The 25,687-nt window shown below is 41.7% G+C and overlaps 1 protein-coding gene across 5 annotated transcripts in view; it reads right to left on the bottom strand.

Moving 5' to 3' along the window:
• The window catches only part of EPB41L4A (erythrocyte membrane protein band 4.1 like 4A), a 334,648-nt gene that overhangs the window by 18,430 nt on the left and 290,531 nt on the right, over nt 1-25,687 (bottom strand). For 4 of the 5 annotated variants that reach the window (XM_073677363.1, XM_073677398.1, XM_073677389.1 and 1 more), the window contains 3 exons: nt 24,120-24,167; nt 22,237-22,314; nt 4,627-4,746 (listed from right to left, as the gene is read on the bottom strand). In XM_073677363.1, the coding sequence (XP_073533464.1) occupies nt 4,627-4,746; nt 22,237-22,314; nt 24,120-24,167 (246 nt within the window). The remainder of the gene's footprint in view (nt 1-4,626; nt 4,747-22,236; nt 22,315-24,119; nt 24,168-25,687) is intronic. The other variant, XM_073677380.1, reaches the window with a different exon arrangement.

Genomic DNA, 25,687 nt, shown 5'->3' with positions numbered 1-25,687 from the left:
GACCATGTACTTGACATTTGCGCTGCTCAGCCCCTGGAACATTAGTCATCAACATTAGCCCATTCCTTAGGGACCTACCATCTGTCATTGTCACAAACTTCGTCAAGTCACATTTCCGAGTCGTAACCTTGTCAGACCTCCCCTGCTCCCAGCGGTCAATACAGCAGTGTGACTCACTTGCCCTTGTATCTAAGGTCAGTTCTGACTTCGTGCTGTCCCGTACTCTATTGGGTCGTTTGTATAGGCCTCTCAGACCTGAGTTACTGGAGGTCTCACTACTTCTAAACCCACGCCCACTAGCCTCAGGAAATCTTGGAAGGTCTCTAACTTCTACTGTAGCCGTCCTATTATTTGAAGGGCCCTTTCTCTGTCTGGTCCCACAACTTATAGACGGCTGCCTTCTTCTGCTGCTCAGACGATGCGGTCTTTCCATTCACAGTCTGGCGAGATTCAACTGTTCTACCTCTCGCAGGTAGGTCACTCGGTACTCCATCACCATGCGTATATATGCAAGACTTACTTCTGTTCCGACAGGGGAGAATGACACCATGCCGTCTTCATCTGGTATCCAGTCCTGACGATCACGTGGACTGCTTACTTTCATCACACCAGACTTCTTTACCATCATTTGCATGTTTCGGCCATTTCTCCCAATGAGCTTTCTTACCAAAGCATGAGGCACACGGATGACTTCTTCCCGCAGACTGAGCTTTTCTCATAAGCTCCAGTTGTCTAATCGCTTGTTAAGTCTTCAACCGGACAAACCGCTTCGTGTGAACACATCGCCAGTGCATGTCACTTAGGATAGCCACCCTCTTCACTGTGACTTCGGTTGTGGACAGGACCACCAGCTGTTTAGCTTCTGAAGTCGAGTACACCTTACATGCTCCCACGGCCTTCTTAAACTCTTCATGCACTGACTCTCTGGTGCATTCCTCTCTCAAATCTTCGGGTACATCTATGAGGCACTTGTACCGAGACGTTTCCGTCTCACCAGTGGTCTCCCAATGATCATCTGGCTCAGGTTTCAGGGACAACTGCCTTTCAGCTTCTTCACCCTGTATGCTTCCCCTGAGCTGACTCACAGCTATGAACTCAAGAATTCTCATCTTGACCACTTCCATTTCATACTTATCTTCTTTTAACACTCTCTCAGCTCTCCTCAGGTCCACCTTCTCATGGTATAAAGGATTAAGCGCAACTTGTTCGTCCTTTTCCTTCTCCAAGGAGGCCTCATTCACTGATTGGTACTTTGCCAGGTGACCTTTGAGTTCAAAAACTTCTTCCTCTAGCTCAACTACTCGCCTCTCTGCAACCCATCTCTGAAGCTCTTCCGGCTTCAACTGCTCCTTTATCAGCAGAATTTTCTTAGACCTCTCTCTGTCTCCAATGCGCCCACTCGGCTCTCGACAGCCAGTCTCTCAAGCTTCTCTTGCTTCAAATGGGCTTGTAGCGTCTCCTTGAGCTCCTTGATCTCAGCTCTTACATCCACCGAATCATCCAAGCTTGCATTATTCGCGGAGGCATTTGCTTTATACCTTCCTTCTCCAATAGACTCCTTCATCCTGCAGATTCTATCCTTAAGGCACGTCTCTGCCCTCTGGAGATCACCACAGAACGTCTGCAGCTCCTTCACCTGAGCTTCCAGTCCTGGGATCTTTCTGCGGAGATCATCATTCTCATCACGGGTGTCCTGTAGAGTAGTCTCAATCACTTGGCGCATGAGCTCTGCATCAGTTTTATCATCCTCTAGTTTTTCCTTAACCTTGAGGAGATCCTCATAGTCTCTCTTGATTTGTTGTAGTTCCCTATTGAACATTTCATGCCTCTTTTCTGCCTCACGGTCGTGACCAGACACTTCATCTTTTATTGCCTCTTTTAGAGCGGATAGCTCCCTGTCTCGCTGGTACAGAGAGTCCACCAGCCGCTCCTTCTCCTGCATTAGAGGCTTTACTTGGTCCTGGAATTGCTGCAGCTCCCTCATGAGTTCACCATACTCCTTCTTGGAGTCACACAGCTCCCGGTTGAACTGTTCGCGCAGTCATTCTAGGTTTTGATCATGTCTAGAAACTTCATCCTGCAGCGCTTCTTTTAAGGCAGAAAGCTCCCTATCCCTCTGGTGTAGACCCTCATCCAGCTTTTGCTTAACCTGCATCAGATCTAACTGTACCAGGGAGAACCGATCTTTCATCTCACACAGCTCATCTTCAAACTCCGCTTTGTCAAGCTCCAACTGAAAAACCTCCTCTTTATTTTTCTGGAACTTTTCCTTCCAATTGTTGACTTCCTTGCTACTTTCCTCCAGTTCTCGCTGTAAGTTCCTCACAACCTGGTTTATTTTCTGTCGTTCAGACTCCAGGCTCAGCTGGTCTGAGGACACGTTCTCCAGGTTTTTCCTTAGTTACTGCACGTCACGCTGATACGGCAGCTTGACAGGCTCAAGCTCTTGGTCAGGATTGGCCACCTCCTCCTTCAGGGCTGTCGGTTCCTGATCCTTCTGTCTCAGTAGACCATCCTGCTTGTAACTAATCTGCAGAACTGCATCCAACTCTTCCTCCTTATCTTCTGCTTCTAAAGGAGGATCCATACTCTGAATAAGGGCACACAACATTGCATTTTCTTTATTTGCCCTTTCAGCAATGTCTACAGGAGCAACTTTTTTGTGGCCCTTGCGCCGTCGACGACGAGAGGGGGGCTTTCTCACCTCGTCTAGCTCCTCCTAACTGAATTCTCTTTCTACTTTCGTAGTGTCACCATCAGCTGTGGGGTCTGTGTCACTCCCCATGGTGTTGTGGACCAACAAGTCACCTCCCACTTTGACGTCAACCCCTTCTACAGGAGCTGCCCTGTTATCAACGGTCAAATTGTCATTTTTAGGAAGTACCAACCCACAACCAGTAACCAATTTTGGTTTTCTATACTCCACGCTCTTTTGAAACTCCGCCCCCTTTTGGACACCCACACCTGTAGGGGGATTTAAAAAAAAAAAAAAAAAAAAACACACACGATAGTCTTAGGACCCAGTTCACAACATCTCTTACCACCTCGCCGGGCACTCTGGGGCAATTCCGGCGCCCCAGGAGAACTCACCGCCATTCTATAAGGTGCCAACAGCTCCTGCCGTTCCTGCACCATGTCCTGTTGCTGTAATTTTAACAGGTACCTTAACAGCCCAGCAGCTTCAGTCTCATCTGCTGCTCCCTTCACAGCCATCTTTATCTGCTCCTGCATTTCTTCAGAAAACTCTATTTTGCTGAAGAGCGTTTGCAGCCAGTCATCTAACCACTTCTCCATTCCGACTGGGGATACTGCTCCACTCATAGCCATCGCGGTACACTGTTCACACTAGACACTTCACACCGCTCTCCCCGGAAATTTTTCGTAGCCCCACCAAGCCACAGCAAATCAAGTTTGAGTGCGACGACAATTTTCGTAACCCTGCCGAGTTACAGCCAGATGCTTTAATCTTCGTGACACCGCCGAGCCACAGCAAAATGCTTGCATCCACATTAGTCGTCCTGTGCCGTTACCTCTAACAACCAGGCTGCAGTTGCCCGCATTCTCCAACCACATGTAAGGTAGCGCTATTCATCACGCTGGGGTACTCGCTTCACCGGATCAATTAAAGCACACATGCAACGTTTTCCGGTAATATGTAGTCTAGCAGTTTATTACACATCATAAACTGCACATAACATAGTCCATCTCAGTGGCTCGCAGGAGTGTTACACATTTATCCTAGAGCCTTTTCAGTGGCAGCTATGACCGCTTGGCTTCAAATACAGACTTCAGGAAGGTACAACAACAATATTCACTTATAGCGCCGATTTACCTTTGCCGGGTCTCAGCTGCTTCTATCAGCTCGGTTCTGCCAACGCTGTGGCTTTAAGGCTTCAAAGATGTGGCCTCCGGGCCACGTGTCTTCCAAGGCTACTGGTATCTCAAACACGGATCCAACCTCTGCCTTCCAGGCTTCACCAGGCCTCTCTCTCTCTAATTGTTTTAAAATCACCAGGGTTTATATATCCTTCTGTGCACACAGGACCTGTGATGACGTCACAATCATGTGATCAGTCACCTGAGGGGGAGGTAAATGGTCAGCCAGAACACACCCCCTGGACATTATAGCAATGCAGCAAGCCGCTGCATTACACCTAATACTGAACGTGTGAATGTGGCCTAAGTCTGTGAGAGCCAGAACGAGGTTCTCTTAGATTTACATTGAGAGCTTCTGACAATTACCTCCGACTTCCGGTCAGCCAGAAGTTGTGGTTACAAGATGATGGATTGGGACCGGAGTGGCGCCAGAAGAATAGAAGACAACAGCTGGTAAGTATAATACTAGGATCAGGGAACATACATTAGTGACACCACTCCAGCGTGGAAATAAAAAACGGTGGAGTGGTGCTTTAATTGCTGATAATAAAATTCTCCTACTAGTTCACATAATATGCAGATTTATTTATTGGTTTAAGGATAATAACTCTTTGCTCAAATCATCACTGAGCAATGGACCATGCAGTCTCACTCAAAAACAAAATCCAGTTACTCAGGTGAGGTGAAAGAGGTGAAACAGTAAAACTGATGAGGACCTATCCACAAACTGTACATTTATACTTAACATACGATCGAGACCGATGTTTTGACCTCCGGGAATTAGGGTCGCCCTGGTTCTTCTCTTTTTGTCTTCTTAATACAGCTTCCCACTGCGGAGCAGAATCCACCATGTCATTTTCCTGCCGTAACCTGCAATAAATGAATTCTTTATATTTCCAGTGAAGCAAGTGCAAAGTGCAATCATGTGACTCATACTTTTGCTACTATGTAATTTTGCCGCTGTGCTTGTTTTAGAGAATTACATAGTGGGTCTAAAGAAATGAAAGTCTGACTTGTGAAATACAGGGGAAAGTTGAGTATTGGTAACAAACAACAGAAAACACTGTAAAATACCCATCTTAGAAACATTTGGCATATGTAGAAAAGGCCTCCATTCAGAAGACTGTGTATTCGCTGCATATTTCTTGTTATTTAGAAGTTCTATGTCTATTTATTAATTAATATTAATTTTCTATTAGTCAGTAACAGCTGTGGCAGCAATACACACAACCATTCTTATATCTGTACTGTACACATCGCGTGTCCCTGAGGAAGTGCAACAAAACGCTCGTCAGGGTGGAGGACATTGGACCTTCTCGGCGCCTTGCCCAAGTCTATGCATTCTATTTGAAAGGTATTTATTATGCTTACCACTTGGTTTGATGGCACATGCTAAAGCACCAAGCACTTAAATTGGAGATAGTTTCACTTTCTATTAGGTCACTTTATTAATATTGCTAGACACTATGTGTAGCTGTTGTGATCTAAATAGATTAGAAAGATTGCACCATGGTATTACCTAATGTATTATTATATATATGTTGCTAGGCAGTGCGACCAGCTATAAAGTCTATATATTTAGAGATCCAGTTGCAGTTATGTATTCAAACTGAGACAATTCACAGCCTGCACACAGGGGCGCTCTATGCAGACAGTAGCAGGTCTATTTCATGTCCCTCACAGTGTGAGGCTCCTTTTTAACTTCATAATTAGTGTTGAGCGAGTAGGTTCTGTCCGAGTATGCTCGGGCCGAGCTCCGAGTATTTATAGCTGCTCGGTGATATGCTTGAATCACTCCCGAGTGCATGATTTGCAACTGTTTGGCAGCTTTATTACATGTGAGGAATGTGTAAGAAATAGACATTCCTCACATGTAATAAAACTGTCAAACAGCTGCAAATCATGCACACGGGAGCGATTCAACCATATCACCGAGCAGCTATAAATACTCGGAGCTCGGCCCGAGCATACTCGCCGAAAGGGTTAACAGAACATACTCGCTCAACACTATTCATAATGTTTTTGGGAATTTGTTAAATATTGTTTCATCAATAAAGAGTTTATATGCTATCTAAATGTATGCTGTGGGTGCTTGGTTATACCAATATAGTGAACTGAGCCAATTGATTAGTTATGGTATTTATAACTGACTGACAAAACAAAACCTGTTTACAACATGCATCATCTACTATATAATCGGCTTATCCCGTCTGTCTGTCCGTCAAGGAAATCCGGCGTCGCTGATTGGTCCGGACGCGACCAATCAGCGACGCGGGATTTCAGAACAAGATGGCGGCCGTTAGTGGCTCATCTGCTGCACGGAGGCCAGCGGCGATGCAGCCGGGAGATGACTGGCTGCTCGCAGCAGAAGTACCCCGGCCGGCGGCCTAGGCGGCGCCGCTCCCCGGTCCTCCCTTCACACTTGCCGTCGGGAGTTCAGCGGCCCTAGCCGCTGATCTCCCGACGGTAGCCGCATAGAGGACAGCGGCGAAGCAGCCCGGTCATTTCCCGGCTGCTCGCAGCGGAAGTACCCGCACAGGCAGCACTGCTCACCGGTCCTCACTAACACGGTTCGCTGATTGGTCGCGGCCGCCAGCTGCGACCAATCAGCGATATTGGCATGAAATTTAAAACACTGCTGTCCTGATTGAATACCCGAAGTGTTAGAATCGGGCCACCATCTAGTACATCTATATGGACATAAAAAGAGGTGAATATGTGGATGCATCAAGATTAAAGAGGATGTCTGGGTAAAAATGTAGTTAAATGTGCTTAAAGGCGTTGTCCAACAGAATACTATACAGTGAGTACGGAAACTATTCAGACCCCTTTAAATTTTTCACTCTGTTTCATTGGTAAATTCTAAAAAGTAAAAAAAAATTTCACTAAAGTACACTCTGCACCCCATCTTGACTGAAAAAAAACAAATGTAGAAATTTTTGCAAATTGATTAAAAAAGAAAAACTGAAATATAACATGATCTTAAGTATTCAGACCCTTTGCTCAGTATTGAGTAGAAGCACCCTTTTGAGCTAGTATAGCCATGAGTCTTCTTGGGAATGATGCAACAAGTTTTTCACACCTGGATTTGGGGATCCTCTGCCATTCTTTCTTGCAGATCCTCTCCAGTTCCGTCAGGTTGGATGGTGAACGTTGGTGGACAGCCATTTTCAGGTCTCTCCAGAGATGCTCAATTGGGTTTAGGTCAGGACTCTGGCTGGGCCAGTCAAGAATGGCCACAGAGTTATTCTGAAGCCACTCCTTTGTTATTTTAGCTGTGTGCCTAGGGTCATTGTCTTGTTGGAAGGTGAACCTCCTGCCAAGTCTGTGGTCCAAAGCACTCTGGAAGAGCTTTTCATCCAGGATATCTCTGTACTTGGCCGCATTCATGTTTCCTTCAATTGCAACCAGTTGTCCTGCCCCTGCAGCTGAAAAACACTCCCATAGCATGATGCTGCCACCAACATGTTTCACTGTTGGGATTGTATTGGGCAGATGATGAGCAGTGCCTGGTTTTCTCCACACATACCGCTTAGAATTATCACCAAAAAGTTCTATCTTCATCTCATCAGACCAGAGAATCTTATTTATTTCTCATAGTCTGGGAGTCCTTCATGTGTTTTTGAGCAAACACTATGCAAGCTTTCATATGTCTTGCACTGAGGAGAGGCTTCAGTCGGGCCACTTTGCCATAAAGGCCTGACTGGTTGAGGGCTGCAGTGATAGTTCCACAAAGTCAACTTTCTCCAATCTCCTTACTGCATCTCTGGAGCTCAGCCACAGTGATCTTGGGGTTCTTCTTTACCTCTCTCACCAAGGCTCTTCTCCCACGATTGCTCAGTTTGGCTGGACGGCCAGGTATAGGAAAGACTTCTGGTGGTCCCAAACTTCTTCCATTTAAGGATTATGGAGACCACTGTGCTCTTAGGAACCTTGAATAATGCAGAATTTCTTTTGTAACCTTGGCCAGATCTGAGCCTTGCCACAATTCTGTCTCTGAGCTCCTTGGGCATGATTCTCATTTGGTCTGACATGCACTGTGAGCTGTGAGGTCTTATATAGACAGGTGTGTGCCTTTCCAAATCAAGTCCTATCAGTTTAATTAAACACAGCTGGACTCCAATGAAGGAGTAGAACCATCTCAAGGAGGATCACAAGGAAATGGACAGCATGTGACTTAAATATGAGTGTCTGAGCAAAGGGTCTGAATACTTATGACCATGTGATATTTCAGTTTGTCTATTTTAATAAATTTGCAAAAATGTCTACATTTCAGTTTTTTTTTCAGTCAACATGGGGTGCAGAGTGTACTTTAATGAGAAAAAAATGAACTTTTTAGAATTTACCAAATGGCTGCAATGAAACAGAGTGAAAAATTTAAAGGGGTCTGAATACTTTCCGTACCCACTGTATATTTAATAAGTCTTGGAATAATTGTAAGGTGCATAATTAGATGTGATGAACTAATAAATGTGGCCTTGCTATGTACTGTGTTATTTGTGGTGTCCAACCATGCAGAGCTGCTCAAGTTCATGGTTGGCACATACCACAGCTCCTGACCAGGGGAGAAGCACAAGTCACTTATGACCACTATACAGACAACACAGCAGGGGCTCACAGCTGCTTTTTTTCTATGAGGTAACACATTTCCCTGCCTGTTTTATCACAGGAGCGAGTGTTTCTGCCATTTCTCCAGCCCTATGAGCTCATCATAAATCAAGTCAGTGACATAGGAGCTCCTGATGGCTGCTTAGCTCAGAGGGTGGAGACGCTGCAAGATCAGTCAATGCTGTGTCATCTGTATATTTTCTTATATCTTTCTTCCCTGGCCAGGAGCTGTGATATGTGGTGACCATGAACTGGAGCAGCTCTACATGGTCAGACATTGTAGACAGTACATAGCAGAGGTGATCCCTTAAAGGGATTGTATCACATATAGTATTAATTATATGAAGCTATTTTTAAAACAAATTAAACATTTTTCTATTAATTAGTTTTTTATTATTTTTTTTTCTTCAGACACTTGCGACTACCATTTTTATTTGCTGGTGTATAAACAGAGCACAACACTAACACGCTGCAAATACAGCAGCTCAAGGCCATAAGTGACTGTGATCGGTGTCCAACCACATCGCCTATACTGTAGCTACCTGAGCTGTGTACTCTGCATGCCCACCTCTTACTGTAACCCAGCGCTGTGCGCTGAGCTACAGTTCCCCCTCATCACAGCTACTTACAGCAGTGACAGGAGGTTCGGGCACCAGGCAGCGGCAGTGAGAACACGTCGGCAGCCTGGTATTTTACTACTATGCCAGACTACTGACCTGTTTTCACCGCTGGAAGAAGTTACTTCCGGAGCCCTGCTCTGATCAGTGTTGGGGTGGTGACTTCTTCCAGCAGTGAGAACAGATCCCTAACCTGGCATTAGTCATACAGTACCAGTCTGCCGATGTGTTCTCACTGTTGCAGTGTAATGATCACTCTGCTGTGCACAGAACACTGACTGAGCTCTACTATGTCAGTGTAAAGAAGCGATTACTTTGCCAATGGATACGGTGCTCAGCACATTCAACTTCAATGTGCAGAGCGCAGTAACCAGTGATAAAGACATCACTTCTGATGAGCTTTGAAGACAGCAGTAAAGCCTCACTCAGACATCCCCATACATCACAGGTGTCCGAATGAGGCTTTGCACACTGATTCAGCACTGCTCAGTCAGTGTAGAGGGTGCAGTAGAAAAGTAAGAAGTAAAAAAAAAAAAGAAATTAAGTAAAAGGTAAAAAAATGTAAAAATAAAATGCGAATTCCCCTCTACCTTCTTTCTTATTAAAAATAAAGAAAATCATATAAAAAAGGTAAACAGTCCCTGTATTTGTCCAGTCTATAAAAATATATATTTTATTAAACTTTACGGTAAATGCCATAAACAGGAAAAAAGTCAAAATTCCCATAATTATTTTTTTGGGTTACCCCACCTCCCCAAAAAGATTGCAATAAAAAAAAAAAAAAATTAAAACATTGTATGCACCCTAATCAATTAAAATATCAGCTCACCACGCAAAAAAAACCAAGCTCTAACATATCCCCATCGACAGATAAAACCCATAAAGGGTCTCAGAAAATGATGCCACAAACCCTGCCAAAATCAATACAAGTTTGGTATCACGGTAATCATACTGATCCGGAGAATCATGATGACAGGTCATTTATATCAAACAATGAACGCCGTTAATAAAAACCACAAAACAATGGAGGCATTGTGCTTATTCACTGCATGTTTATATTGCACTGTGGTGAAGGGGCGCCATTTCAATTTTTGTTTCTTTTGCAGAAAAGCCAGAATCAGCCCTGCCAGCCGTCCTCGGCGACACTGTCCACATGTCAGTATCACACTGCAGTCACCACTGTGATCCTAAACTTCATCCTCCCTTATCCTTATGCAAACACCCAGAAGGGGAGGGGAGAAGTGACATCAAAAAATGCCGCCCACATTTACTGCAGTCATAATGCGAGCCAGCACTAGGTTTCATGACAAACGTCAGCAGCTGCTCCCCCTACTGTTTATGGATTGAAAATATCAAAACCTTTTATATCATTTTTCATATTTTATACTACTTAAAACACACATATATATTATTTTTTTTAATTAAGCGTTACATTTTTTCAATTGTTGATTATTTTTCATGACCATTGTTCCCTTTAATTAATATACCTATGGACAGAGTGTATTCCACTAATTATATGAATTATAATACGTGCAGATTTAGAAGTGCAACATCAGAATATACAGGGCACTAACTATCAATTAATGACAAGGGTGTCATGTATAGTTTAGATCAAAACTTTGGCCATGTCCTTTTATTATCTGAATGTAAGACTCAAGTCAAAAAGCAAGAGTCAGGCTATGTGCACACGAAGCGTTTTTGATGCGTTTTCGTGGAGGTTTTCCCGCCGCAGAAACACTGCGAAAACGCTTGTTAATAGGTCTGCCAGCAATAGCAATGGTAATCCTGATGTGTTGTGCACATGATGCGGAAATTTCCGCTCAGGATTCGCATTGCGGTATAAACCGCAGCATGACCATTGTGCGGGCGTTTCTGCTGCAAATTCGCACCCATTGACTTGAATTGAACCGCAGCAAAACCACAGGTATAATATTTATACCTGCAGATTTGCTGTGTTTCAATTAAAGCCAATGGCCGCGAATTCGCGGCAGAAACGCGGTGAGGGTGGTACCGGGGTCGGAGAGGACTACTACTTTTCTCATCCGACCGCCGCTCCCGCTGATAACAGCGAGAGCGGCTCGGCTGGGGGAAGCAATAAAAAAAAAAGTCCTTACACTCACCTGTCCGGCACCCCCAGGTGTCCTCCTGGTCCTAGGCGATGCTCTCTCTCCGCGTGAGTGATCTGTGCTTCCAGGACCTGCGGTCACAAGGGCGATCAGCTGATCACTCATGAGACCTCACCGTGGGGGCATTCTGAAGAATGTTCCCAGGGTGATGGTGGTGAGAGCTCACTGGGGCTGCTCAGCTGATGAACCCCAGTGATCTCCTGCACAACAATGTATACTGATAGGAGTGATTTTACACTCCTGTCAGTATACACTGCTGTCTTCTACAGCAGTGACATCAGCGATTGCTGATGTCACTGCTATAGAAGTGACCCGGATCGCCGTGGGACAATCGTTGGCGGTACATGGACTGCGTCGTGACGGCGGACAGGTGAGGAATATGGTTGCTTGTTTTTTACTTTTTTTTCCAGAAGATCGATGACTTCATGGACCCAGTACAATAACAATTTTTTGTTTAAAAAAAACAGTGTTTTTTATTTCATTAAAATACTTTATTCTGGCCGTGTATTTATTGCAAAAGTGGCAACCATTTTACTACGCAGTTAGTAAGGGGACGCCCTCCATTACTAACTTGGGCTTCACATCAGCCGCCAATACAAGGCTGACGTGAACCCCAACCCCATTACCCCACTCGCCACTGCTACACGGCAGTGGGAAGAGCGGAGGCTAAGCGCCAGATTTGGCGCATCTTATGGATGCGCAATTTCTGGGGCTGCTGAGGGGTGATATTAATAGCCGCGGAGAGGGATAGTATCCATGGCTATTAATATCAGCCCGCAGATGTCTAGTTTAGTCTTTTCTCGTTAGATTTTATAGGGGGACCCTACGTCAATTTTTTTCTGGGGTCCCCCTGTAATCTAGCCAGTAAAGGCTAAACAAACAGCTGTGGGCTGATATTAATAGCCAGGGAACATTTTTGGCTAATGGCGTTACTAATATCAGCCCCCAGCGGTAGACTTTCCCTCTGCTGGTTATAAAAATGACGTGGGAGCCTACGCCATTTTTTTTTAAATTTTAGGCTGTGTGCCCACGATCCGGACAAAGCAGCGCTTTGGACGCATATTTTTGCTGCGTCCAAAACAGTGCATTCTATTGAACGCAGGTAAATCCACATGTGTTCAATGAACCATGCGTATTTACCGAATTCAATACATTCTAGTGGTCAAATTTCTAATGCAGAGACAAGTGCCTCCACAAGAGAATTTGACATGCTGCGGTCCTGAAAGATGTGCCGCATGTCATTGTCCACGGGTGATCCACAGCCTCAAATGCACGCATAGTGGACATGGGATTTCTAGAGATCCCATCCACTATGCTGTAACATCTGAACGCTGCGGGTTTGACGCTGTATAAACACGCAGTGTTAAACCTGCAGCGGCTCCGGATCGTGGCCACGTACCCAAACTCACCTGCAGCATGTCAATTTCTGTAGCGGGCACACTGGTCTCCACTGCAGATTTTGACAGATTGAAGTGTCATTATATGCGGTGGATTCACATTTACCGACAACAAAAGTGCGGCATTAGAACACCGTGTTTTGAATGCAACAAAAATGCACTGCGTCCAAAACGCTACTGAGTGCTGATCGGGGGGGACGAACCAGCTGTGAGCTACTAACTATAACCAGGGACCATGTTTGCAAATGGCACCTTACCAGGCTTAAAATAGAAGCTCACAGCTGCCGCATAAATTAAAAATAAAAATGCTAATGAACATTTGGTGAATGGGACTGACACCCAGCTCTTTTGTTTGGTGATGACAAGGTGTCAATCAGACCTTTCCATGACCAAACTTAATTAAAGTAAAGTAAAGAGTTAAATAAACACACAGACACAGAGCAAACACTTAATTTAAATGATTAAAGAATGTGTCTGTTGTATTTCAAATAAAGTAATATACCCACCAAGTTCTGATGATAAACAAAGAGTTTAAGCAATGTCCCACCAAATAACTTTGATGTACAAAAACGCATAAAACCGGGTAAAAAACGCGAGGAATTTCTGCAGCGTTTTTCCTGCCAAGGAGATGCAGAAACGCTCAGGAAATTTCTGCTTCAAATTCTGATCGTGCACACATAGCCTTAACGTGGTTCAGGGAATATGATCAACGGTGAAGGGTGATTTTTGTCAAATGATTATCAGATTGGGTCTTGAAACACAGAATTGTTCTACTCATGTGCATACTCATGTAAAGGTCAGTTCTCACACTTTAATCCAAGGGTAAATTTGGGTTCCAGTTAAACCTGGCATGTAGCAGGGTAAACTTCAGCGACAGCCTGATATAAAAGTGATGTGACCCAGCAGGAGCTATTCACCGGGACAAGCAATCCAGAAATCTATAATGACATTAATGTATCCAATTGCACATGTGCGTTCACACAACTACAACACAGGCTGACAACCTCCCGCTGAGACCATGAAAGATTAAAGAGAATTCTGAATTTGTGCCAAAATACAACCAGCTTTTTGTTCTCCACCTATTCTCTGCTGCTGCTTTATTCTCTTGAATGAGGATGAAGTCAAAGAAAGCAGAAATATACAGTACAGACCAAAAGTTTGGACACACCTTCTCATTTAAAGATTTTTCTGTATTTTCATGACTATGAAAATTGTACATTCACACTGAAGGCATCAAAACTATGAATTAACACATGTGGAATTATATACTTAACAAAAAAGTGTGAAACAACTGAAAATATGTCTTATATTCTAGGTTCTTCAAAGTAGCCACCTTTTGCTTTGCACACTCTTGATCTTTAAATGAGGTGTGTCCAAACTTTTGGTCTGTACTGTATAGGAATCAACTTATCAAGGTTAAGCCCAAACCATACAGCCTAATATCTGCCAATGAGGTGAATTTGCACAACCTGCAAAACCAGGCACATTTTTTTCCTAATGGAAAAAAACAAAGCTATTTAAATTAAACTTGAGTGTGGACGACCCAAACCTGAATGGTGCCCATGTAATACTATGTTACTCCTGCAGCGACCGCTGAAGACACAATGCCTTGCTTTCCTTGGCCTAATTTTAAAGAGAATCTGTCACCAGTTTTCTTGATTACCCCATCAGGGAGCAGCATAATGTAGGGGCTGAAACCCTGATTCCAGTCACTTCCTAAACTGCTTGCTGCAGATTTGATGAAATTGCAGCTTTTTCTGCTGCAGATCTACCAGTTATCTGAATGTTGAGCTCTCTATAGCCCCGCCCACAACCCTTATTGAAAGTTTTAAGCCTATGCACAGTGTACACAGAAAACTGTTAATCAGTGGTGGGGGCGGGGTTATACGGAGCTCATGAATATGGAAGACTACATGGCAGCTGGTTTATTAGTCCTCTACTGATAAGGCCTCATTCACACATCAGTATTTTTAATCAGTATTTCATCAGTATTTGTATGCCAAAATTAAGAGTGTCTCCAAAACACAGAGCAGTTGTTAATCTTTCAATTATATTTCAATTATAGTTTTTCTCTGTTAGTTCCACTCCTGTTTTGGCAATACAAACACTGATACAAAATACTGACCAAATACTGATGTCTGAATGAAGCCTAAAACTGTGATTTTATCAAACCTGCACCAAGTCCAGTAAGTGACACATCGCTGGAATGAGGGTCTGTATCTGTACATTAGGCTGCTCTCAGATTAGGTGATGAAAAACAGCTGATTCCTGTGTACACTGGCAGCTTGCTGACAATGTACAATCAGTGGTGAGGACGGGGTTACACAGATTAGCTGGACTGCTTGGCACACCATACCTAGTCCTGCAGTGATAATCTCCTGCAAATTAAACACTGATTGTATTGAAATTACAGCAAACTGCTGAGCAAGTGACATTGTTGCAATCAGGCTCTCTGCCCCTATGTCATGCTGTTGTCAGATTGAATAGCAAAAACCTGCTGACAAATTCCCTGTAAGATTTATATGAAAAGATTTCTTCTTGATTGTGAATAAACAGGATTCATTCTTGAAAGAGTGCGCTGACATTTAGGAATCTATTGAAGCAGATCACTGATTTCACTTCTAATATTTGCTATTGAATACTATAAAAAGTGGATTATTAAATCCCACGATTCATGTATATGTACAGACCAACGCAGCTGAGAATCAGTCTGGAGCACCTATATTCTTGATCTGGGACTACACACACGCTTATTTTTTGATGTCTTCAATGATGATTTTGGTCTAATGCTCTTTTTTTCATGCATGAATTCTGATAGTTGACAAAAAGTAGCATGTATATACAATTGCCATAAAGTATAGGACAATCGGCATTATATAAAGCCAGAAACTTAGCACTGGAAAAGTTATTATTAATTTTAATGTATTTTTATAGTAATTATACATTTGTTTTCCTAATAAATAGCTCTTAATATATATGGGTATTAAACAGAATGGGGCATATCTATCATGCTAATTGCACCAGAATTATCTGCACCCAAAAAAATAACTGTCATTCATGGACTGCACCATATTTATGATGCGTTTTAGACCCTTTTTACAATGTGTAGCCTCGCCAAAAGGGTCATGGTTGGAAAAGGGCCATGTCTTATTGTTTACTACTGCTCCAAAAATTGTGGTGCACATTTCTGGAACAAAGCAAGCCATCTAATTAATAGGTGGGATTTTTCAAACATGAACTACTTTGATAAATTTGACACAGACTGATTAATTCTTGAACAGTTAATTCTTACACTAGACAGTTTGGATAAATATGCCCTAATGTTCAGGGTGAGTTTAGCCACCAGAGGGGGCTACAAGCATATGGTGCTTATTATGGACTCTTACGATCCCCTAGTGTTGAATGCAGGTCTGAATTTTGGGTTAATGAGGACCTTTCAACACTATGGGCAAGTCTATATAAGTAAATGCTTCTATTCACCATGAAATAACAATTCTGGAGCAACTTTTCTTACGACTCTGCATTGTATTGTGACATTCTTCTATTATTACTCAGAAACCTATGATCAAATTGAGATTTATAAATCCCCTTTATTTCTCGTTAAACTGCCAGCACTGATTGGACAGTATCAGAGTCTGTACACACCCCAATTGGTAACACCCAGCTGTCAATTTATTCACAAATTTTTAAGACTAATAACAGAGGAATAGCACAACACGAAGACAAAGACGCTGCTGCAGCTTCTAGTGACTGTGTTCCCATCCCAGTGCTGTATTTACAGCAACAATGCTCAGTAATGCTGTAAAATGCCCTTCATGCTGCTGCTTAGGACTATGAGATTGAAATGGACTCCTCACCATTGATATTGCAACACCAAGAAGGAAAAGTCATTGAACTATGGAAATCAAAGGATCAATGAACATGTTGATGATATGAAAATAATGAAAAACTCAATTTTCAAAACATCTCGATTTGTTCAGGATTGGATATGTGCGCCACATGCTGAAATACACACTTACACGCTTTACCGACCAATGGCTTTCCAGATGTTCTCAATGGGTGACAAGTCCAGAGATGCTGCAGCCCTTAGTAGCACATTTAGGCCATGCAGGCTGCTCACAGTAGCACGAGCAACATACGTCTGGGGTTGTTGTATTGAAAAAATGGCTCTGGCTACCATACATTATGCCACCCCACACCATATTACCTTGAGTAGGATCAGTATGAAGTTGCCTCGCGAAGGCGGAGACATGTGGTCTCCAGACCAATATCTGGCTATCTTTGCATCCAAGACAAAAGCAGGATGCATCACTAAAGAGAATAGACTTCCATTTCAGCCTCCATTACCTTCTTGCTCTGCACCCTAACACCCTTTAGGAGCATTGGCCTGAGGTCAATGGATCACCTTCATGTGGGAACATCACGCCAGTCATACTCCAATGATTATGGTGTGGGGTGACATAATGTACTGTATCCAGACCCCTTTAGTCTTTTATTCCAGGTACACTAATAGATCTGAGTTACATTGATTTGGTTGTGGAACGGCCATCTCTCCAAAGAGTCACAAAAGATGTTTTTCAACACAACAATGCCAGGCAGCATGTTGCTCGTACTACTGTGAGTAGCCTGCATGGCCTAAACGTACTGCCATGGCCTGTAGTGTCTCCAGAGTTGTCTTCCATCAAGCACATCTAGGACTTCATTGGTCGGCAATTGCAAAGGGAGCTGCCAGCAGTGGAGCTTGATTATTTATGTACCCAAGTGCATTGTGTGTGGCAGAACATTCCTCAGATAACCATTAGTAACCTCACTGATAGCAACCAAGGTGTGCAAGTGCTGGGATTTCTGCACGTGGCACTTATATTTGATACCGAATAAATCAAGATGATTTGAACATATTGTCTCCATTTTTTCATTATTTACATATCATCACATATCAGGTCTCTCAATCCTTTAATTTCCATAACTCCATGACTTTTCCGTATTACTGTTGCAAAATCAATGTTGAGGTGTGTAGATAAAAAGAGCAGGACCTCATGTTTTCCCATAAAATCTAGTTTAAGATTTTTTTAGAACTAACCTCATGAAAAATTGACAAGAGATTTAGCCTGCTGTTGTGGAAACAAATGATAAAAGCGCCATATATTGGTCAGAAACAGCTCTGCTACTGATGTACACATTATATTTCATACTGAAAAGTAACCTCCAAAGACAGGATATTTGGAACATCTTATCAGAAAAAAAACAAAGCTCCAATGGCTATAAAGATTTATTGAGAAACTAATCAGCATGGAATATTGAACCTAAGGAATTTATTTATTTTACTCACTTATATAGCGCCATTAATTCCATAATGCTTCACAGACATTATCATCACTGTCCCCATTGGGGCTTACAATCTACATTCCCTATCAGGATGTCTTTGGAGTGTGTGAGGAACCCGGAGAACCTGGAGGAAACCCACACAAACATGGGGAGAACATACAAACTCCTTGCAGATGTTGTCCTTGGTGGGATTTGAACCCAGGACCCCAGTGCTGCAAGGCTGCAGTGCTAACCACTGAGCCACCGTGCTATATTTATAGAGCTTCACTGATTAATTGCATTCCTGTGTCATCGGTTCTCATTTATAAAAGCAGTAGGAATCGTAGATGAGAAGTAATGGATGCCATGATATGAGATATCAAGTAGAGCAATGCTTCATTCATTTTTATTATGGGATTATCGCATAGTGTTCACATAGCTTGAAGACACCAGTCCTCCGCTTGTGAAAGCTTCGCCTTGTTAGATGATTTGGTGGAGTAGCGGCAATAACATGGCGCTAACTCTGATGACCGTTACTAATGTTGTAGACAACTTGGCAGATAATCATGCAATAAATCAGTAATGCTTTTGCATATAACATGTTAATATAAGTATCTTTGTATTCTGCACTACTGCATGATAAATGATAGTCAGCCTAATGAGATTTTACAGAAAAGCAAACACTCTCCGGCTCGCCGTATCAATCCTGACAGTACACACGCATCATAAAGAAAGGCTGCTTACACATGCTCATTAAGCTCATGTTTATGACCACTTTTCTTGCCATCTTGTTGCGCCAAGTAATTTTAATTTATCATGACGTTGTCAAGTATTGATCGCACCAAGCTCTGCATGAAAAAGACTATGGAGAGTAAATGAGGACATTGCTGATTAGGTGAGACGCTGCTTCAGTAGACAGGATTATTACAGGTTTTGCTATTGTTGGGCAGTGGAATAGATTGGCCATCAGTGCGGAGAAAAATGGTAATAAGTGACTTCTTTACTGTCAGGCACTGTCTGCAAAGAAAAAACTATTTACAATGGCTTTGCACTCTCCAATCACATACGTCCAATCCTAAATAGAGAAAGAGGCACAGCGCCTGTATGGGTATGTCCTATACCAGTCCAATATTGGAAGCACGGGGGCTCAGTGGTTAGCACTGTAGCCTTGCAGCACTGGGGTCCTGGGTTCAAATCCCACCAAGGAGTTGTATGTCCTCCCTGTGTTTGCATGGGTTTCCTCTGGGTTCTTCCCAAACACATACTGATAGGGAATTTAGATTGTGAGTCCCAATGGGTACAGTGATGATAATATCTGTAAAGCAATGTGGAATTAAATAATATTGAAAAGTGTAGTCATTGTCTGTTTCCTATAGGCGACCTTTATTGTATATCTATGTGTCCTGGGATGTTCAGCAGTGCCCATATCCGGATTCTTCATGCAGAGACAATCACCAACAAGCACATGCCACTGCATTATATTTCTATGAGCAACAGTTTAAGTTTAGATTTTTTAGACTAGCTTAGAAAGTGTTCTGGATAGTTTTTTGCCTTGCTAGACAAGAGTGTGTGGCTTAGTATGAAAGAGACGCGACTTGAACTGCAACACAATCCGGAAAATTTTGGCACAAATTCTTAGCGCAAAATATGCCAACAAATGGGCGCCATAGACTTATAAAATATATATATATATATATGCTGTAGTGGTGAATGTGGCATTTTTAGACTGTCTAGTCCAAGTTTGCACTGCTCTTTTATGAGGTTTCTTTTTCACAAATGCTCTCTTTTCAATACGAATTATAACATTTCACATTTGCTTATGCAATGCACCAGCTACAGCACTTCTTAAAAAGTTGTCCCTTAGATATGGGATAATTTTCTGTTTGCAGGAACCATAGTGGCCCCGAGAACTTGGATGGAGCAAAGGTGTGAATGTTCGACTTCCACTGCAGTATTTGACTGCTGAAAGCAGCGGAACGCTGTACTCTCCAGCAGTCACATAGACAATCAATGGAGCAGAGATCGAGCATGAGCACCTTTGCAGGGCTGCAGGGCCCGGTTCCTGGGTTTCAGAGGCCTGATTCCCGATTGGAGTGCCAATGGCTCTATAAGACAAAAGTTTAGCAGTATTGCTGATTTTGGGTCCCAGAAATCAGACTTCCAGAGATCAACAAGTCATTCCATAAGCAATGTATAAGGGATAAAGGGTTATTTCCAAAGTAACAAGTTAAGGCATAAATGATTAAATCATACTGATGAATATCTTCTATTCAATTCATAACAATGTAATGACCCAAGTGTATTTTTGTACCACTGGAAATCACCTCTCTACACCACTAGGTGGCAGGCAAAGAATCTTTACTAATCCATCAGTAATAAGAAAGAGATAAAGAATGGAGGCAGGTGCACATGCAAGATTGCTGAATATGTACAAATTACAGCAATTTTTCAGTATTGATTCAAAGAGAATTTCTTTTTTTTTTTCTTTTTAAAAGGGGTTAAAGTAATCTAGTAAAGGAAATTTTTCTTACTACTAACTGTAAAAAGAAAAAAGTGAGGTGTACATGGACCGTGAGATCAATTATATATCTATCTAAAGTATCCAGCTTATTTTACCGGAGACTCTTATTTCTAAAAATGATATAATACATACTATGACTCAAAAGAAAAGCTATGCTTTCAGCCTTTAAAAATAAAAATGTATCGGATTATAATTGTTTACCCATTGAAAACATACACACATACTAAGTGAATAAATATTTTCTATGGGATACCATACTACAAGATACTCCCACAAATGTGGGCCATTGATTGCAAACAAGATTTGTTATTTTGCACACTCAAAAAGGTAATTTTCCTAACAAATTCATTCAAGAACATGTTGCGAAAATGTGTACACCCCAATATAAGTTTTAGGACCAAAGTTTAAGTTTAGACTACAAAATTCTAATTAACAAGAATTCGACCACAGGTAAGTGTAATTAGTCATTAAACATGTTTCCAGCAGACAATTGGCTATAAAATAGTGTTGTTTAACAAAGAAAACCTCTTCCTATTTTATGCTGACACACATGGCACCACATGGAAGAGAAATGTCACAAGACTGGAGAAAGGAAATAATTTCTTTACACTAGAAAGGTGAAGGCTACAAGAAGATCAGCAAAGCTTTACTTATCAGTCAGAATACTGTAGCAAAAGTGATCCAAATTTATCAAAGATGGAACTATAACCATCTCACAGAGATGTCTAGATCGACCACGGATGTTAACATCTTGTGATGAGAAGAGTTGAAGAAAATTGACAAGCAAGTTCACTGCAGCTAAAGAAGTAGACGGTCAAAGCAAAAACAATACGGCATACAATGTAAGAATGGCAGGTATGGGTATTGTCCATGAAGAAACCTTTTCCTAAAGCCCATGCACAAAAAAGGACCACCTACAATCTGTGAGGTCCCATGCTGAAAAATATGAAGACTATTGGATCTCTCTACTTTGGAGTGATAAGAGTAAGATAAATGTCTTTGGAGCTGATGGCCAAAATTGTATGGTGTCACAAAAGTGAGGAGTACAAAAGAAAAATATATGGTGCCTACAGTGAAACAAGGATGTGGCAGTGTCTTTATGTGGGGCTGCATGAGTGCTGCTGGTGTCGGGAGCTACAGTTCAATAGTAGTATCATGAAATCACATGTACTGCTCTATACTGAAATAGAAGATGCTACCATCACTCTGTGCCCTTGGTATACGTGCATGTTTCAGTTATGACAATGATCCAAAACACACATCTAAGGCCACTGTTGCATTTCTGAACAAGAACAGGGTGAAAGTGATTCAGTGGCCAAGTGTCTCCTGATCTGAACCCAACCAAACACCTATGGGGAATTCTGACGAGACAAGTTGAGCAACATTCTCCATCCAGCATCCAGGCTGTAAGAGAAGTCGTTCTTGAAGAATGGAAAAAGATAAGATGTTGCAATATGTCACCAACTTGTTCATTCAATGCCTAGTAGACTTGATGCAGTCCTTAAAAATTATGCAGGTCATACAAGATTTGAGATGTAGTAGTTTTAAGTTTTTGAGGTGGGGCGTACTCATTTTTACATTAACTAATTTGCGTAAAACTGAAGATTTTGTAATGAAAGTTATATTATTAACCATACTTTTCATGTTATGGGCTAAAATAATATTCTATGAAACGAAGACTTGTCAAAATTTTGAAAATTGTTCTTGTGTTCAGTTACATATACATTTCCAGGAGAAGTTGTATTGTTCACAGCTGATGGAATCGTCACCAGTTACTGACCGATTACCTGTTTCGTTTTTTGCGATGTTCCCTGTTACAGTTTTCAGACTCACTGCCGCTACTAGTATTACAGCGAGATCGAGACCTGAAGAATTGGACATCAATATATCAGTGGTGGAATTTCAATAAAAACAGTAACTGATAATCCATAATGCAAAGCCTTATGCACATGGCCATATTGTGCCTCTGCACATATTAATAGCTATGTGCAGATGTGATATGGCAGCCCAGAACTCTATGGGCCCACATAGTACTTCTACACATATTATATTCCATATTTTGACAAAATTAAAAAATAAAAATCTGGATGACGCCATGTCACATCAATGCTTCTGGAGGACAATATGTTTTATACATTACATGTCGGATTGCCTATGGCTCTATAAGACAAAGCCTTGAATATTACATGTGTCATCACACAGTCCAAATTTAAAACCACACTATAAATGCCTTTTTTGAACGATCCAGATTTGGTCCCTCGTGAAAAATGTCCGTCACTGTCAGTGGCTTTTGTGGAGAAAGCCTTCTAAAAAGGAGACAAGCTCCTCCGGACCGCTGACAGAACCAGCCCTGACGACACCAGCGATGATCCGATCAAAGGGCAATGGAGGGGGAGAGGTGTTTCTCACTTTTTAGATATCACAGACAGATACAACCATTTTGAGAAGATGCAATAGGGCTCCACAAGAGAGGATCAGTGAGAAAAGCAGGGCACCAAGTATTTATGACAATGAACAAACATTTGTAGGACAATCCACTATTGTAGGATAAGAGGGTCTGCATCTGCCGGCTTGAGGTGTGACAGCTTCCAATACAGGCTCCAGGTACAGTCTTGTATGGAGACATTTATAAGCGTGTATGTGCCGGCATGTAGACAATACATACATTTTTTACCACAGTTAACTCAGCTCTGCGTCCACTTCATCAGTATCTAGGAGATCTTTGCGTGTCTATACATTTAAATCGTGATGAAAAAAGGTTTTATGTGCAGCATATTGACATATGTGAGGAGGGAAATGTGGTACATTAGGAACAATAAGTGTGCGACTTCTAAGGAGCTGTGGCATCATATTATTACGTTGTTGTCTTTTTGTTCTTTCGTTTTATCTTTTTATATGCACTTGTTGATTTACTGTCAGGGGCTGTCCAGTAAAAAGTAGTTATCGCCTATCCGTGGGAGATGTGATAGCTTGTAGATCAGTGAGGGTCCCGCTCTAACCACCATTATGGGCAACTTTTATCCTCGTTAGAATGGAGTGCTGCACTTGCTCGATCGCTGCTCCATTTTTTCCCTGTGGGATGGCCAGGTGCTGCAGTCCCCATTCTAATGGGGATCCTTACTTACCCCGTTCTGATGATCGGTGGGGGTCCCAGTGGTTGGACCCAATCTATCACTTATCCCGTGACAGATGATGGCTTCTTTTTTTCTGGACAACCGCTTTAAGACACAGAATTTGAGAGATCATGTATCTGGACAGAGATTGGTACAGCTGTGCCACCATTCATCTTTCTTGAATTATGCGAAGTTATTCAACTTGTCCTGATACCAATTCAATAAAACCTTGCATCGTTCAGTAAAATATGTGTTCGTTAAACAGATGTTTCTACATTTTTTTTAACAGGTGAGCCAATGGGTGATCGATGGCAAATGGAAAGCATCCGTCTGATATACGTTTGATTAACACTTTGTGACATACATACGAGACATGTGAGGTATAGAGACAAGAAGGACACATCTGTACCTAGAGAAAAGTGATGACTTCATTGCCACAAGCAGGCTCATTCTTTAAGGAACTGTCTGTCAAGCGACCACTAAATCTATTTGTGACTGTACAACAATAATTATTATATAGCAAAATGAGTGCACTGAAAAGTCCGTAATACACGCACCTCCTTCTGTGCTTGAGATCAGAGTCCTCTCCGCTGTTCTGTGCTTTCCTGCATATTACAGAATACAAAATTATACAGACATATGCGCTACAAGATATTAACATTTTAGTTACAAAAAAAAAAAATCATAATTTTATCAAAATGACGATAAGTATGCAAATAATAAGACACGGCTATATAATCATTTCATTATATTATAGTATCACATCATTAATAAAATGCACATCAACCACATCAAAATATATATTTTATATACACAGTTGCAATCAGACTAATTCAACCCCCATTGCAAATTAGCTGACAAATTGTACATTTCGTTAAACCGGTCTAGAATAAAACGAACAATTTATATTCAATCTGTTTTATTAAACATCAATTAAGCATTAATTATTAATCATTTTACATTTTGCAGATCAAGAAAAATATATTGTATTCGACTTTGAAGAAAATATAACAAAATAGAATTATAAAAAAATGTCCAAAGTTCATATGGGGTCACTTTTTTCAAATAATTCAAATGGTAGTGTATTGAACAATATAATAGTTGTAAGATATCCGCCTATAAGAGGATCATATGTTGAGGCAATTTCTATACTGTATCTGAAAAGCCCATATAAGAAGAAAAAAGAAAAGGAGGGAGAAAAGAGAAAAGAAAAGAAAAGACAGGGGGTCAGGGAGAGGGGAGAGGTCCTTATGCCTGTGTGACTAATTATGAACCCAATCACATGTATCTGTTCAAACTATTAGAACTGGGTATGAAAATCAGGTGAGTCCTGGAACAGAATCCATCCGCTCCAAACCCTTCTAAGTTTATCATTGGTTCCATTATATTCTGCAGACAGTTCTTCCATTCTACATAGATTCACCATTTCCTTGTACCAATCTAATATATTAGGGGGGTTTTTAAGTTTCCAAAACCGCGGAATTACCGTCCATGCCGGTGTTATGCAAAATCAAAGTAAATCCTTCTTTCGTACACCTATTGAGGAAGGAAGGATTGACAGAAGGGCTATTTGAGGAGACCCTAATACTCTGTTTCCTGTGATACATTGGTAATTGTCAAATACCTTCTCCCAAAATGGTTTAATTTTAGAACACTCCCATCAGATATACAAACAATTTATATACCGGAGCACAAATGATGTAACAAGTGGTTTCTCTAAATTGAACACAAAATGCCACTTTCAATGACTACAGCAGTCTCAGAATTATTAAACCTCACAGTCAGAGAATGGTCCTGGCTTGTTCTACTGTCAAAACTTTCATTCCCCTTATGCATAAGGGACATTGAAAATATACAATCACTTGATTTCTTCTTTTAGTCCTCATAAACCGACCCTCCTAATCTCTTGGGAAATAAAAAAAAAAAAAAAAAAAAAGTTAAACATTATCCTAACCGACTCTGAAGTCAGGACTATCCTCTAACTCACACGGCTTCTCTAAGTGTACACTTTTACAGGAAAATTCTTACAAAATACTATCTCGGTGGTACAGGACCCCTTATGTCCTACACCACCTACGGTTAACCGATTCTAACTTGAGATGTAGTACTCACAAAGGTGCCCTAT

The sequence above is a fragment of the Phyllobates terribilis genome, unplaced genomic scaffold (genome assembly GCF_046119375.1).
Source record: "Phyllobates terribilis strain yellow unplaced genomic scaffold, ASM4611937v1 Scaffold_1__5_contigs__length_1240528914, whole genome shotgun sequence".
NCBI classification, from domain to species: domain Eukaryota; kingdom Metazoa; phylum Chordata; class Amphibia; order Anura; family Dendrobatidae; genus Phyllobates; species Phyllobates terribilis.
This window is presented reverse-complemented; position numbering and strand designations above follow the sequence as displayed.